At 40.3% G+C, this 16,878-nt stretch overlaps 1 protein-coding gene across 8 annotated transcripts in view; it reads right to left on the reverse strand.

Annotated features, from left to right (window-relative positions):
- The window catches only part of EDD1 (glycine-tRNA ligase), a 508,476-nt gene that overhangs the window by 277,519 nt on the left and 214,079 nt on the right, over nt 1-16,878 (reverse strand). For all 8 annotated transcript variants that reach the window (XR_016256845.1, XM_089415669.1, XM_089415674.1 and 5 more), the window contains one exon: nt 4,551-4,599. Coding sequence is in view for 7 of the 8 variants with exons in the window: in XM_089415669.1 (XP_089271795.1) it covers nt 4,551-4,599 (49 nt within the window). In the remaining variant the exon portion in view is untranslated. The remainder of the gene's footprint in view (nt 1-4,550; nt 4,600-16,878) is intronic.

Genomic DNA, 16,878 nt, shown 5'->3' on the forward strand with positions numbered 1-16,878 from the left:
TGGCAATGGATATTTCTTCTAGATTTTGATTATGCTGTCGGAAAACACCCTATGCATGAGTAAAGTTGACTACCTCGATTTATCTTCCACTATTGACTAGGGTTTTTACAACATATGGCTTTTTTATTCAAGTACAAGGGAGCGACAGAGTTCAAGTGTCTACCTACGATGTGCAACTGCAAAAACAAGCTTGCATAAGTCATCAAACTTTCAACGCTTTTCCAAAAGTAGCTATAAGTTGCAAGAAGGCATGGGTCTCCAATGAATTGGCAACTTCTCCTTCCAAGGAAAATAAATATGCATAGGTTGATACTCATTCTTGTGTGAAGGTACTTTTGCATTGTAAACAGGTGCATTTCTAGTTGAACTAACTCCCCTTATTTGTTGAGCCTCTATTTTTGCTGAGAAAATGGCTCTAATTGGTGAAGTATTAGAGTTCCTGAAAACTCTGATACAATCTACTTATGATGACACAGTGAAAATCAGCAAAGCCTCTCTTGTTGACATTCTAACCTGCTTGAAAAATGCACAAGACAAAATTGTTTTTTTGCAGCTTGAGTCACATCTACAGCAAGATGAGTTACAACAAAAAAGACATCATTCTGAAATTAATTTTGTTCAAAACAATCCTTCTTTTTAGTCTGAAGTTTCCTCCCATCAGCAGCCAGAAAGTGATACAAGTACTGAGATTGAGGTTGATTCAGATCCAATGTCCATTTTAGGAGAAAATTTGCTTGAAGATGCAAAGTTCAGCCTGTTCTTCCCAAGCCCATCATCAGACCTTGGGAAGAAGTTTTCAAAAATAGCAACAGAACCAGTCTTGGATATGAAAAGGATGTGTCCTTTCATATTCTAGACTACTCTAAGCCCATTCAGTTTCAAAGTGTTGGGTTTCTTCAAGGTAACTCAATTTCACCTGCTCCTCTTCCACAACAACCACAAATTGTCAAATGCCAACATTGTGACAGAGTTGGCCATGTGAAAGATCATTGTTTTGATCTTCACCCATGTGAGCATTGTCATAAAAATACTCATCATTCAAACAAATGCTTCAGAAATAAGCCTCCTGCAAGAACGAAGATTCACCTTGGATGGATCACTTCTTAGCAATGGGCTTCAACAACCAAGAAGATATTTCAGTCATACCACAGAATTTGTTCTTGAGTATTGACACGTCTTGCAATTGAGATTTCTTCATCTTCTCACCTTGTATCTGACAGGGGGGAATTGATGGTCATCTACAAGCTTCAAAGATACATCAAGTGAGCCTGAGCCACAACTTGAACTTGTTGCCTGAGCCTAGAGCCAGAGTCAACCATACCCAAATTCAGAGTTGTATCTGGAGACAAAGTAATGGCCCATGAGCATGCATTTTAGTTGGCGGCCTCCCTTAAACCACCACGGGTTGAGACCTCAATGGTATCCCCTTTCCAACGACATTAGGAAGCACTTCCTCTAGCAGAAGACTTCATCTTTTAGCCAGATTTGGAACTGTTTAAAGAACTGCATCAAGCCTTCCAAGTTGAGACCTCAATAGTCTCCCTTTCCACAACATTAGGGAGCACTTCCTCTAGCAGAAGACTTCAGCTTTTAGCCAGATTTGGAAATGTTCCAAGAATTCCGCTAAGCGTTCCAGTGTTGGTGGTCAGACTTAAACCACCACTGATTGAGACCTTGAGTTCTCCAACCTTATACCATCATTTCAAAGAGCACATTCAGCCAATTGCTACCATGCAATTTTTGCATTTTCTATTCTTAGACTCATATACACCCCTTCGAATTAAGGGGGGGAATGTTAGACACCTAATTCGCTAAAGGCTATGGTGTGGAATATGAACAATCATTGGAGTCCAAGAGAGCACTTTGAATATGGAAACCAAGGGTTGGAAAAGAATCTATTAATATGCAAATCTTGTTAATAGAATGTATATCACAGTTATCTTAATTTGCCTATCTCTCTATGTGTGAGTTTAACAGAAACTCATAAAAAGTATATATTTTCCTCCCTATCTATTATTTTCCAAGCCCTTTAACGCAAACCACTAGGGCTAGGGAATAGGACCAAATTCAATAAGGCCTCAATTAGGAGGACGTTGTGACTTTTGTAGCATGATCTCAGTTTCAATGGTCCTTTAAACTCAAAATCTAGCTCTTTTCATGGTGGAATTTGCCCTAATAAGGATGACACCATCTACCCTAGGCAATTTTTGTTGATTTTTAATGTACCTTGGACAAGTGGTTTCACATGGGTTAGTCTCTACCTAGGGAAAAGTGTCCAAAATAAAAAAATAAAAATCGAAGTGTGACTTTATAAAATGAAAGTGACTTTATAAGTGGTAAAGTCAATGTTAAATTATAAAGTGAAAAGTGACTTTAGACATAAAGTACAATGTGGGTACTTTATTTAATGGGTGAGTTAAAAAATAGAAAGTGAGAATTAAATGCACATTTATTCTCATCCCTTGATCTAAATGAATCTGAGCCATTAGATCTTAGGGTTGCCCAAAAGTCATTTAGGGAAACAAAAGGGGGAAAAGAAAAGAGAGACTGCATTCATTCTTCATGAGCAGATTGGAGAAAGGAGGCTGAGAGCTAGAGAAAAGTTCTGAAGGAGAAATTTGTTGCAGCAAGCTGAAGGAGTGATTTTTGGGCAAAGCTGGGCATGGAAATCAAGGCATAGAAGACAACAGAAGGTACAGTACGAACAACATTGAATGTTGTGAGCTGCACATCGTTCGAGAGAAGTTTTTAAAAAAAAATCCGTACAGTGCATATTTTCAGCTTCAAGTGGGCACGGAAATCGAGGCAAAGTGGGGACGGTTTTCAAGGAATTTTGGGTTGAAGAGATAAGTTGTATTTTGCTGTCTTGTTTTGTCTACAAATGTATTTTTCCTAAACTTGAAAGATAAATAAATTTGAAGAGTTCCCCAGAGAAGATTGAAGGGCTTTTGCCTGGGTCTAAGTTGACCAAAAATTTGTGTGTATTTTTATGTGTGTTGTTGGTCTGGTTATGTCCATATTTATTTTCAACATGTGTTGACAATCCCATGTGTTTTAATCTGAAAAATTTATTTCTACAATTCTATATGTTGAATGTATGTTTATGGGAAAGAGCATTTAACTGAATAGGAGTGATAAGGTGAAATTAAAACCGGGTTGGGATTGCAGGAAACTTTTTTTTTAGTCATCAAATTTCAACATTTTTGCCCTAGTTAAACCCTAGCTTTAGCTAAGGGCTTCAACTTGGGGCTTGATTTGAAGCTTTTCAATCTCCTTTTGTTGATTACATCATTAGCAAACCTCTTCTTTGTGCTTGTATGCCTAGACACACCTTTGTTGAACTACATCTTGAAATCCTTGGTGTCAAGTGTCTTTTCTAAGGCTTTGTATATGGTACTTTGCTCCTACACATTGGGAATTGTGCCCTTGTCTATTAAGGAAGTGCCTTGCTCACCCTTTGATCCATACCACCTTGATCTAATTGACTTAGAACATCCTTTAGGTGAAAACTAGGAAGCCTTCTGCAAGGAAATTCCACTAAAGAGGAGACAGTGGATTGTTGAGGTGATTCCACTAAAGAGGAGGGAGTGGATTGGATACCTCACAAGGCCTACTAGATTTTGAGGCAACAATGCCTCAACACCCTAACCAATTCACTCTAAGGGTAGTAAGCCTGATGGTTAAAAACATGTGCCTCCTTGTAAGAGGTTGCAGGTTTAAATCCAGAGGGGGATAGAGTATGTACACCTCCATAGACTTTAGCAATCAAATTGTTGTGTGGAGGGAAGTCCCTTGTCCCACAAACAAGGGAGTCTCATACACCAATTTGGTGTCTGATTTGGCCATTACCTTAGAAATAGATTATTAATAATAGTTGTTGTAATCGCTCTGACAGAGTAGTGAGAACAGTCATTTCATATTTAATCGACAAAATTAATACAGTTGTAACATTGAGTTATATAGTATTATTGAGATTTTATATTTTGATATTGATTTTATTTATAATATAAATATGGATCAAACCACTTTATTTGCCAAATAAAAGTTACACAGACCAAAAATCAGAAATATCACATTTTAAAAATCTGAAAAACAATTTTTTTATTTCCAAAAAATCCATTTAATACAAATATATATGTGAAATATTTAAAACAAATTACAATAAAAATTAATAATAAAGAAGTCAAAGTAAATTGACCCAAAAATGATTACAATATAACCTGCCTATCTGCAGGTTTAATAAAGTTAGTCATGAAAACTTAGTTATGTAAACTTTCTTTCTTGCGTTCATAGTCATACACCTACGTAATGAGATTATTCACTAAATTAAATATCAAGCAGTCTCTCTTAAATTTCCTTTACAATTGCATTTTTGCCTATGCATCTTTGACTCTGTTTCTTAAGAACTGATGCCATTTTCCTGAAATATTATTACCATAACATAAGCCTCGTAATTTAAAAACAAAAATAGCTTATCCAAACCAAAAAGAGACATAGCCTAATAGGTGAGGAAACTGTTCAATACCAAATAATGAGTTAAAAAATATTACCTTTATAATAGGTGATGAGGACACTCGAAGAGCATGTGACAACTGTCCACTAAAACATCAAAAATAAAAAGAATTATTGTCAGTTTGTTTTAAAAGGAAAAGAACATTACTTCAAGAAAGCTTGTTCTTTTTTCTTTTATTCTAAGCATGAGGCCGGACAGAATGGAATATACTAATCTACAAAAATTCTCTCTAAGAGAATCAAACTCAAATTGAAAAGTCCTACTCAAATACAAGTAAAACACCTTGTCTATTTCAAAAGTCTGCCAAGGTTGTCATTATGGAACACTTAAAAAGGATAATTCCACAATCCATTTTGTACATAGGCAGTGCCACTGAAACAAACCAATCTAGTAATGAAAGAAGAAATAAACAGTCAAAGAAATTATATTAATCTCCACTAATGATGAAAGATAGGCCAATAGGGCTCAAGTTTACACCAGTATTAATAGCCAAAAGGGGAGTGCCTTGGGCATCTCTGCTTCAAGAAATAACAAAAACAATGCGAAAATGTAAGAAGTGGTATATAAAACTGAGGATGAATCCTCAATTGTACAGTAGAGAATGGTGTTGAAAAGCAAGACAGAGTAAGCAAGATCCCAGTGAAAAGAGAAAGTCAACTGAGCAGCCTCTAACCAATGATTAATGATTAACCCCAACGTTGCAACCCCTGAAATAATTTCACAATCTAGTTTTTTAAGGGGATACCAGTCATCTGAGTTTGAAACACAAGCCTATTGTGTTACGAGTAACACTAAGATAATACATTGCCAACAAGCTTTGGCGCTAATCATTTACAGTTTGAAGTCGTGCTATAGATTGTAACAATCCCAAAGATGTTGACCAGGATGAAACGAACGAAGTTCATTTACTAAATATCCAACATAAGAAGCACAATAGGCCAAAAGAATTAGTCTTAATCATAAAAGGATTCAACATATTCTATATTCTTAACCTTTCATATTTGAGTTATAATGAAATAAAAATGAAATTTCACTCAAAATAGAAATCAAATAACCCACAAACTCCGTTACCATTTAGAACAGAGAGTAAAGATCGTTTGGAACTATACCTCAGATTTCAATTTGCATCATGCATTCAACATAGCCACAGTGCATATTTAGTTTACACGCTGTGAGTTAGCTATTTATGCAAATACTTGCTGAAGTCAAGTTACCAGTTAAATTGCCCAAATGCTCTGCAGAATTCAAACAAGTGGGGTTTTTGCTCAAATGGAAACCATTGCACAAAGTTAGCTAAGTTTAGTTACTACTAAGAAACATGTATAAGCCTGTTACCCACCATTTTGTCGGTGATATCCCTAGGAGAAAAAATTTCTCCGAGATGGTCCTCAGCTGGCAGCCAACAGCCCCTTGCAGCCACCAGCTAACTCATTGTGTCATTTTCTCCGCCACTTGAGCCAACCATGTGGTCCCTCACTCATCTGCCATGATCGTATTGATTTGGGGTAGCAGCGGATGTGCTCTAGCCACAAAAATTGGTGGAGAGGCTAAGGCACATGAGATCTCCAATACCCAAAAAGGGTTTGGGCAGATTCTAAACAGTTTGGGAGATATTAAAATAATTAATATTTTTAATGGAGTCCCAAAGTCTAAACTTAGGGAAATTAAAATATTAATGTGAGTTAACATAAAACTGTGTTAGAATGGTCCAAAAGTCATGGATCAAGCCAGATCTAATCTTAGTCGTTGATTAGGGACTTAATCTCAGTTGTTGATTTGTCAACGATAAAAGTATAAGAGGAGGCTTGAGGGTCACTTGAAAAATAAACCAAGAAATCAAGATTTCGACTTTCTGGGCCTGGATTTGCTGAGAAAGTTGAGAGGGTGATCAGAGTTGCAGCTAAGGGGCAGTGAATACATAAGTAGAGAGGCAGAGATAGCACTAGGAAGATCAGCAGAGTAGCCGGAGAGAGGGACGCAAGAACAGCCGGGGAAATTGACGCAGAGGGCAAAAGCCGGAACTGCAGGAACAGTCGAAACTGCCGAGAACAACCAAAACTGTCGGGAACAGCAGAGAACAGCCGAAATAGCCGAGAGAGCTGATGCAGAGGGCAGAAGCCGCAACTGCCAGGAATAGCCGGAACAGCCAAGAAAGCTGACGCAGAGGGCAAAAGTTGAAACTGTCGGGAACAGCCGAAATTGCCGGGAACTGTCGGAACTGTCGGGAACAGCTGGAATTGTCGGGAACAACCAGAATTGTCGGGAACTGTTGGAACTGTCGGGAAAGCTGACGCAGAGGGAAGAAGAGGCTGACGCAATCCCTAGAGGCTGACGCTGGGGTTTTTCGTGGGGCAAATTGGAGCTCAGGGGCTGTTGGAGTGTTTATTCGGGCTTTCAGCCGGAGCATCTGTCTGCGAAGGAGGCGTACTACTGCCGAGATTATTCTCTATTGGGTGAGCCAGTTTTGTCACCCAAATTGTATTCAGAAACTGCATAATAATAGAACCATCAGATAGTTGCACCGGTTTTCCCACATTGGGTTTTTCTAGAGATATTGGTCCAAAAACAACAGTGTCACTTGTGTGCTTGTTTTGTTTCCTTCAGTTGATGATCTGTAATGTGTTGAGCATGTACTTGTATTTATTTCCAGTATTTACATGGTAAATAGCTTGTTAATTAACAGAACAAGTAGGTAGGAATAAATCAGAAAGTACATGAAGGGTTTCTAACGGGTTGACTTAGAATTCCAACATGGTATCAGAGGGTGGTTGCAGATCACAGGAGAACTGAGGACATCAGTCGAGCAGAGCAGCAGCAATAGAAATCAGTTGTCCCGAGTGAAAGAGTTGATCCTTGCAAAAGGTGACCGAGGAAGGAGTGACGCAGAGGGATTGCGTCATCCTTCTGGGCCAGAGAAAGACATCATAGAGGCTAAGGGAGGCAGAATCAGGCTCACCCAGAGCCACGCAGAGGCCAAGAGGGCTTACGCAGTTGGCTGGGGGAGCTGATTTGCCGGTGCCGGGATTGCGCAAAGCCAAGTGGCTCACTCTTTCAATTGTTGGGGTATAGGAGGCTGTGGATAAGTTGCAGAGTGAAGCTGGTGGGGTACTGTAGTCAGAACAGTACCTAATAGGGCAAGACCAAGGGGAGGGAGTTGTTGCCATGGCAGATTTCTAGCCAAGGAATCCAGATCAGTGGTGCAGTTACACAGACGATCAGAGAGGGGCAACTTGACGGTTGCCAGAAGGATTTCCAAGAAGGAAATCGGGACTCAGAGGGAGTCCAAAAGAGAGCTTCCAGATGGGAAGTAGAGAGACTCGAAGGAGTCGAACAAAGAACTTCCAAATGGGAAGTAAAGAGACTCAGCAGGAGTCGAACCAAGAACTTCCAGGCGGGAAGTAGAGAGACTTGGAGGAGTCGACAGAGAAGAGTAGAGAGATGGCCATGGATGGGATGAGGGATCAGGATAGGCTGGACGGAGCATCCAACTTTATGGTCTAGAAGGCCAAGATCCTGTCCATTCTAGATAAACATAATATCAAGGCCTTAGCCTTGAGGGATGACGATTGTGCCATGAGTACTCATGTGCCACTTGAGAAGAAGTGGGGAGACATCAAGCTATAGTCAGGCGGACTATAGGCGATGAGGGGCAGGATCTGCGAGGTACCCAACCTCTTGGATTAGACCTTGCTATGGGAGCCCCAAAGAGGTGTAGCAGTATTGGCCGATGTCCATAGAGACGAATGCGGATGGAGCGACTGAGGGAGCTACAGTGCAGGATTCCCAGGACAGCGTGAGGCTAGCAGGGTGCAACAGTGCGAGAGGCACGAGAGTGTTGCACCAATGCAGGATGGCACAGAGAGGTGTGCACCGGTGCGAGATGCATGGAGTTGTTGCAGCAGCGCAGAGGTCAAAGAGGGAGCACTCGTCAGCGACAGAGGGAGTTTCAGCATCGAGGATGTCTCTAACCTAACAGAGATGTCAGAGTTGGGAGATCAGTTACTTACTTCTCAGTAACTAAGTTGCAGTGCAGCAGTTAGCAGTGGTAGTGCTATGGGCAGCACGATGCAGCATGATGAGAGGGGTTGCAGTGCAGATGCAGCAATGGCAGTGGCAGGACCATGGGCAACAGCACAGATGCAGAGGGAGTTGTAGTACGGATGCAGCAGTGGCAGTGGCAGGGCCATGGGTAGCAGTACAAGATGCAGCAATGCAAAGGATGTTCGGCAGCAGGCCTAGCATTAGCACAGGACCGATGTCGGATGATCAAAGTGATGCTCAGAAAGGAGTATTACTAGAGCACAGTCCTTGCTAAGAGGGAGTGTTAATTTGGGGTAGCATCGGATGTGCTCTAGCCACAAAAATTGGTGGAGAGGCTAAGGCGCATGAGATCACCAATATCCAGAAAGGGTTTGGGCAGATTCTAAACAGTTTAGGAGATATTAAGATTAATTAATATTTTTAATGGAGTCCCTAAGTCTAAACTTAGGGAAATTAAAATATTAATGTGAATTAATATCAATGTGGAAAAAGTCGAAGTTGGAATTAAATCGGCAAGGGTCCAAAAGTTGAAAAAGTCGTTAAAGTCGGGAGTTTTTCGAAAAAGTCGGCAAAAAATCGGCAAAATTAAAAAAAATACAAAAATATTCATTTTTTAAAAAATCCAGACTTTTTCAATAAAATCCCGATTTTTTCAATAAAATCCCGATTTTTTCAAACAAAAAAAAAAAATCATTAAAAAATACCACGATTTTTTGGAAAAAGTCCCGATTTAATCTCGACTTTTTCGATTTAATCCCGACTTTTTCGACTGGGAAAAAATCAGCAAAAAATCAGCCAAAAAAATCGAAAAATTAGGATTTAATCCCAATTTTTTCCCGACTTTTTCCACACTGATTAATATAAAACTGTGTTAGAATGGTCCAAAAGTCGAGGATCAAGCCAGATTTAATCTTAGCCGTTGATTAGAGACTTAATCTCGGTTGTTGATTTGTCAATGAGAAAAGTATAAGAGGAGGCTTGAAGGTCACCAGGAGAACACACCAAGAGATCAAGATTTTGACTTTCTGGGGCTGGGTTTGCTGAGAAAGTTGAGAGTGATCAGAGTTGCAGCTGAGGGGCAATGAATATAGAAGCAGAGAGGCAGAGATAGCATCGGGAAGATCAGCGCAGTAGCCGGAGAGAGGGACGCAGGAATAGCGGGGAAAGCTAACGCAAAGGACAAAAGTTGGAACTGCCGGGAATAGCCGAAACTGTCAGGAACTGTCGAAACTGTCGGGAAAGCTGACACAGAAGGCAGAAGCCGAAACTGTCGGGAACAGTCGAAACTGCCGGGAACAGACAGAACTATCGGGAACTACCGAAACAGCCAGGAAAGATGACGCAGAAGACAGAAGCCGGAACTACCGAGAATAGTCGGAACAGCGAGGAAAGCTGACACAGAGGGCAGAAGCCGGAACTGTCGAGAACTACTGGAATAGCCAGGAAAGATGACGCAGAGGGCAGAAGCCAAAACTACCAGGAATAGTCAAAACAGCCAGGGAAGCTGACGCAAAGGGCAGAAGCCAGAACTGTCGGGAACAGCCGAAACTGCCCGGAACAGCCCGAATTGCCAGGAACTGCCAGAACTGCCAAGAAAGCTGACGCAGAGGGCAGAAGAGGTTGACGCAGTCCCTAGAGGCTGACGCTGGGGTTTTTCATGGGGCAGATTGGAGCTGCGGGACTGTTTATCGGGGGTTTCAGCCAGAGCATCTGTCTCCGAAGGAGAGGTACTACTGCCAAGATTATTCTCTGTTGGGTGAGCTGGTTTTGGCACCCAGATTGTATTCAGAAACTACATAATAATAAAACCCTCAGATAGCTGCACCGGTTTTCCCGCATTGGGTTTTTCCAGGGACATTGGTCCAAAAACAACGGTGTCACTTATGTGCTTGTTTTGTTTCCTTCAGTTAATGATATGTAATGTATTGAGCATGTACTTGTATTTATTTCCATTATTTACATGGTAAATAACTTGTTAATTAACAGAACAAGTAGGTAGGAATAAATCAGAAAGTACATGAAGGGTTTCTAACAGGTTAAACTTAGAAATTCCAACAAATCGTATGTTTGAAGGTGGGCCTCCCGAATCTAAAGGTATGTTCTTGCCATTTGGAAATTGAGTATTGTAGGTTGCTTATCATGGACACTTTTGGGCATGGATTAATGGAAGGATTCTACGGAAAGAATAGGCTAGGTCTGTGCTTCTGTCCCTTAGACCCCTTTTAGGAATTAACCTTGGATTCTAGTCCCGTGGGATCTCTTTTACTGACCATTTGGTTGCAGGGATGGTATATCACTGGAAACCCTGATTTTGTTTGCATGGTCCCGCTCCCTTATCCGCTTATATTACCCTCCTTCCATTCATTATTACCCCATCCATCATTTTTCCCGCCTGGATCAACATTCCTCCATTAGGTACACATAGGGTTAGCTTACCCCTTCCCCTTGCCCACACCTTGGTTCATGGCCTGGAATGAAGCCCAAAGGTTGATGCATCTAATAAGAAAGTTAAAAGCATATATGGCCACATTCAATAGGAAAAGTACCACAAAATGCAAAAGATGGTCAGGACAAAAACATTTAGCACGTGGGCAAAAGCCAATACATGAGCTCTACCCTATCATCATGTCCATTACCCTGGTTCCTACAAATTCTATAAGCCTTCTTCATCATATAGGAACCATGATTGTCCCAACCTTTGGTGGGCAATGAAAGGCATCATCAAGGTCACTTTGCTAGTCGAGTTTTCTAGGAGAGAGAATCAACTCAAGTGAAGAGGAAAGGAAGAAGAACTTACCGTTATTTTCCACCCATGCAAAGGCTAGGGTTTATGCAGAAGAATTTGTTGGGCAAGTCGAAGTTGCAGAAGAATTTGCTGGGCAGGTCAAAGTTGCAGAAGAATTTGTTAGGAGGTTTGTTACCGCTCAAACTAGCAAGGGGCCTAAACGGGACTCCTAAAAGGACAACTGCTAGATCAAGGGCAACAATGGAGACTTAGCCCACTATCACCTAAGCTAAGACTCCCAACTCTTTATGGACTTTCACCGATGGGAGGAGTGTTGAAAATACAGAGAGGGGGTGAATCAGTATTTCTTTTCAATTGTTACTTTTACCAGTTAGATCACTTATATTTAGAACACAAAATGAACAATGATAAGAATAAATGTTTTTATTAATTGAATCAAGTACAAATGAATGAGTACAATAATTGTTGCCAAGCTCCAACTTGGACTTTAGTGAGGCTCTGACTTCTAGGGCTTCGACCCTATCTTATCCAAGGCACCAACCTTGAGTTTAGGAGCACTAACTCCAAGGACACCAATCCTTAATCTTCCAAGCTCCAACCTGTATTTGCCAAGCACCGAGTTGGACTTCCAAGGCTCTAACCTTGTCAATTTTGAGGCACCAACCTCAAGGACTCCAATCCTTCCAATTCTAAGGCACCAACCCCAAAGGCTCCAACCCTCTGCTATATATTGTCTAGATATATTTGATAATAATTCTCTGCTCCCAAAATCTTCTTCACTGAGTTTTGTCAATCTACAGCTTCACTATAGTCTCCATGACAACCTGTCTTCATATGAAGGAGTCTTCAAAATTCTTCATATTGCCCAAACAGAGTCTGCAAAGTTACCTCATGATGATTTCAAATAGCCATCATGATCTACAATAGTCTTCACACAACTTCAATGTGTCTACAATGAACTGCACTAAGCTCTGCACAAAAACAACTCTCTGTTTCAAGCCTTTGTTCTCACTGTCACAGTAAATGCTTCAGGAGTAACTGCTTCAAGATTAACTGCTTCAGGAGTGACTTCTTTAGAGGAGCGACTGTCGCGGTTTCATATTGTGCGTTCAAATAAAAACAACCCTGTTCATACTCAGATAATCTTCTTAGATCTGCAGAGCGTCCTTTGAACTGTTATCTCAATCACTATCAAACACAGGTCCGAGCTTTTCAATAAATAACCCAGTCAACAGAATGTTCAACCTTCAGCTTCCTTCTTCTTCCGCTGGACCTTTCGGCTTCCCTCTTCGCTCGCTCGACCTTCGGCTTCCACTTTTGTTCGCTCGACCTTTGGCTTCCTTTTTCTTCCGCTGGACTTTTTGGCGTCCTTTGCTCGCTCGACCTTTGGCTTCCTTTTTCTTCCGCTGGACTTTTCGGCGTCCTTCACTCGCTCGACCTTCGGCTTCCACTTTCGTTTGCTCGACCTTTGGCTTCCTTTTTCGCTCGCTCGACCTTCGACTTTCTTTCTACTGTTCCTTCGCCTTCCTCTATCCCTTCAAGTTCACGAGTTGTGAACTTCTTTATGCTCTATTTTTATGCCCGAGATAGATACTCATAACAGAAGCGTTTTCACTTGTTTTTATACGAGTTTCACCAATGACCAAAGGACACGTCTATTGGAGGGAGGCCGACTTGTATATTAAAAATATATATCGGAGAGTCTTTTATCCATAGACTTGATTATTCACGGAAACCATATAAGAGTTGCTATACCCACATGGAGGTCCCATGTGCCACGTCATCACCTTTAATCTCGCAATCGCAATTTCATGAGAATCGGAGTCATTCCTTTAATTCCGCAATCGCAACTTCATAAAAATCGGAGATTTTACAAGTGTGCACATGCTCTGTCTTCCAATGGAGCTGATGCGATATTCAATGAATTGTTTTTAATGAATCCATCGGGTCCACAATATTATCGCAATTAGAGGTTTGGTTCACAAGTCTTATCGCTATCGGGTCCGCGTATTATATCGCAATCTATGGTTTGCGGGACTTCGACTGGCACACGGATTAAAACGGCCTTAACCCCCGCAGTGATCTAAGAGTTGAATATGAGATCGACGACTAGGATTGAATGCGGGACTTCAGCCACGATCAAGGAAATCAGTACTTTCGTACCCCCGCAGTTGCTAATCACCGTCGATCTAACAAATTTGTCTTTGACGATCCAGATCTATTCCCCGCCATTCTTCTTCCGCAAGCACTTGGGTTTGATCTCCACCATTCATTTCTTGACTCCATTATATTGCAATTGGGAGTTTGAGCAGTGTTTACATAACTTAATATAATAGAATCGCCGATAACGCGACAATATAATTTCTCTGATAAAGCGTTGATATCTTAACTCATCCCTCTAAACTGCTTCCGATAAATTGCATCTCTTCTCTTGCTGGCTTTCAATGACTTCTTCCTCTTACTCTTTGGCTTTCCTCGGCTTCCGATAGCCTTCCTCCTTGGTTCCACTATTTCTATTACGTCTGTATTCCTTCATGGGCAACATTATGATAACAAGAATTTTCCATCACAAACACTGCCATATTGACATCAATGACAACTTTGATTAACAATCTCCCCGTTGTCATTGATGGCAATATTCTTCTTCTCTCCCCCTTTGACATCAATGGCAAAAAAAAAGGTGCACAAGAACTCCCCCCATCGAACTGCTCCCCCTGTCATGCAACATCTTTATGAATCAACTTAATGTGATGCTAGAGAAATAACCCCCATCTTTTGGCGAAGATGTTCAAATGCTTCTCGAGGAAGAGGTTTTGTGAAAATATCAGCTATCTGCTCCTTAGTATTGATATATTCCAAGTTGATGTTTTGTTCAGCTACTTGTTCACGAAGGAAATGATACTTGATTGGTATATGTTTGGTCTTTGAGTGCATCATTGGATTTTTGTTGAGACTGATAGCACTTGTGTTATCACAATAGATGGTGATTGGTTGATTGGTACCTATGTTGACATCTTTCAGAGCTTCCTTCATCCATAATATTTGAGTACAACAATCTGCAACAGCTATATACTCGGCTTCAGCTGTAGATAGTGATATGGATGTTTGTTTTTTGTTGAGCCAAGATACTAGACAATCTCCCAGGAAGAATGCATTTCCACTAGTACTTTTTCAATCATCGACACTTCCGATCCAATCAGCATTGGTTTAAGCAGTCACAGTAAGAGTTGAGCTCTTAGGGTACCAAAGACCAAAATCAGGAGTTCCTTTCAAGTATCTGAGAATTCTTTTTACAGCCAACAAATGGGATTGTTTAGGAGCTGATTGAAATCTTCCCACCATTCCTACTGCTTGCATAATGTCAGGTCTCGTAGCAATTAAGTATAGGAGGGCTCCAATTATTGACCTGTAATGAGTTGCATCTACCGGAGGAGAGTCATCATCTTTGCTTAATTTGCAATCTCTAGTCATAGGTGTGCTCATGGGTGCACAGTCTTCCATTCCATATCTTTTAAGCATGTCTTTAAGATATTTTGCTTGAGATATGAACATGTCTTTCGTGGTTTGAGATACTTGTAGTCCAAGGAAGTAAGATAACTCTCCCATCATTGACATTCGAACTCTTTTGACATATTTTGAGCAAACTCATGGCTCATCTCATCATTATTACTAGCAAAGATCAGATCATCAACATAGACAAGAGTGACTAGTAACTTATCATCATCCATCTTTATGTAGAGATTACTTCTTGCCACCCCCTTCTTGAAGCCTTGTTCTTGTAGATAGTGATCCAATCTTACGTACCAAGCTCTAGGAGCTTGTTTCAACCCATATAATTCCTTTTTCAACTTACAAACAAAGTCTTTTCCTTCTGCTAGATTAAACCCTTCTGGTTGCTCCATGTAGACTTCTCCCTTGAGTTCCCCATTAAGAAATGCTGATTTTACGTCCATTTGATAGATTTTGAATCCATTTGAGCAAGAAAAGGCCAAGAACATCCTTATAGCTTCCATACGAGCTACTAGTGCAAAAGTTTCTTCACAGTCGATTCCTTCAATTTGTGAATAACCTTTACAAACAAGCCTTTCCTTATTTATGATGATTTGTCCATCCTCATTCATTTTGTTTTTGAACACCCACTTGGTTCCAATTATATTTTTATCCTTTGGAGGAGGTACCAACTCCCATGTCTCATTTTTCTCGATTTGATACATTTCTTCTTCCAGGCTTTTACCCAATGAGGATCCTTGCTTGAGTAAATGTTTATGGTTCTATCATAGATAGGAGAGCAACATTATTTTTCTTTGGTGTACTTGTCATCCTTCTTCGGGTTTGCATCCGTTCATCTATATTGCCAACAATCTGCTCTTCTAGGTGATGTTTTTGGAGAAACTTCACCTTTGAAGGGATTTGAGATGGTCCTTTTTCATTGTGTTTTTCTTGAGCTTTTTCCTCTTTTTCAAGTTCTTCTTTGTTTTCTTCAATGAGAGGGTCAACTTTATGATCTGCAATTTCTTTTTCTGGAAGGTCTTCATCAATCTTCACATCAATGCTTTCCACTATTTTCCATAGTCAATTATTGTAGCACTTGTAGGCTTTGCTCCTTGTAGAATATCCAAGGAATATTCCTTTAACCCGAGAATCAAATTTTCCAAGTGAGTCATCATTGTCTTTTAGAAAGCACTTGCTTCCAAAAATCTTGAAGTATTTTACTGAAGCAGGTCTTCCTTTCCATAATTCATAAGGAGTCTTCTCATTATTTGGTCTTAGTTGAGTTTGATTCAAGGTATAAACAGCTGTCCCAATTGCTTCTTTCTAGAATTTTCGCTGCAAGATAGCTGCTATTAACATTGTTCTTGCCATTTCTTAAACACTTCGGTTTCTTCTTTCAACTACCCCATTTTGCTTGGGTGTTCTAGCAGCAGAGAGTTCTCTTTCGATTCCATGTACTTTACAGAATTCATCAAATTCTTTTGATGTGAATTCTCCCCCTCTATCCGTTCTAAGACATTTAATCTTAGAATCCTTTTCATTTTCTACAAGAGCATTAAGATTCTTAAAACATTCAAATGCCTTGGATTTATATTTTATGAAATATACCCACATCATTCTAGTATAGTCATCAACAAATAAAGCAAAGTACCTTTCTCCTTGGAGTGCCGGAGTTCTAGTTGGTCCACATAAATCAGCATGGATAATCTCCAAAGGTTTTGATGTAGAGAACTCCTTGGTCTTGTAGCTGGTTCTAGTTTGTTTTCCATGTTGACATGGACCACATACTCCTTAATTTGGCTTGAATAACTTTGGGATGCATTGTACTACATTAATCTTGTTGATATTAATCAAGTTATCGAAACTTGTATGTCCAAGTCGCTTGTGTCACAGCCAACTTTCATCTGCTTGACTTAAGTAACATTTATCTTCTTGAATTTTGTTTAGAATGTAGACGTTATCTGATGTTATAACTCCTTTTGCCACAAGTTCCCCCAAGGAAGAGTTCCTTATTTCACAATCTTTAGTGCTAAAGACAACACTCAAAAGATTGTGTTTGAGCCCGTCTACTAGCAAAGCATTTTGA

This window comes from Pinus tabuliformis, chromosome 6 (genome assembly GCF_031772625.1).
Source record: "Pinus tabuliformis cultivar Carrire ecotype Pingquan chromosome 6, CPIR1, whole genome shotgun sequence".
NCBI lineage: Eukaryota > Viridiplantae > Streptophyta > Pinopsida > Pinales > Pinaceae > Pinus > Pinus tabuliformis.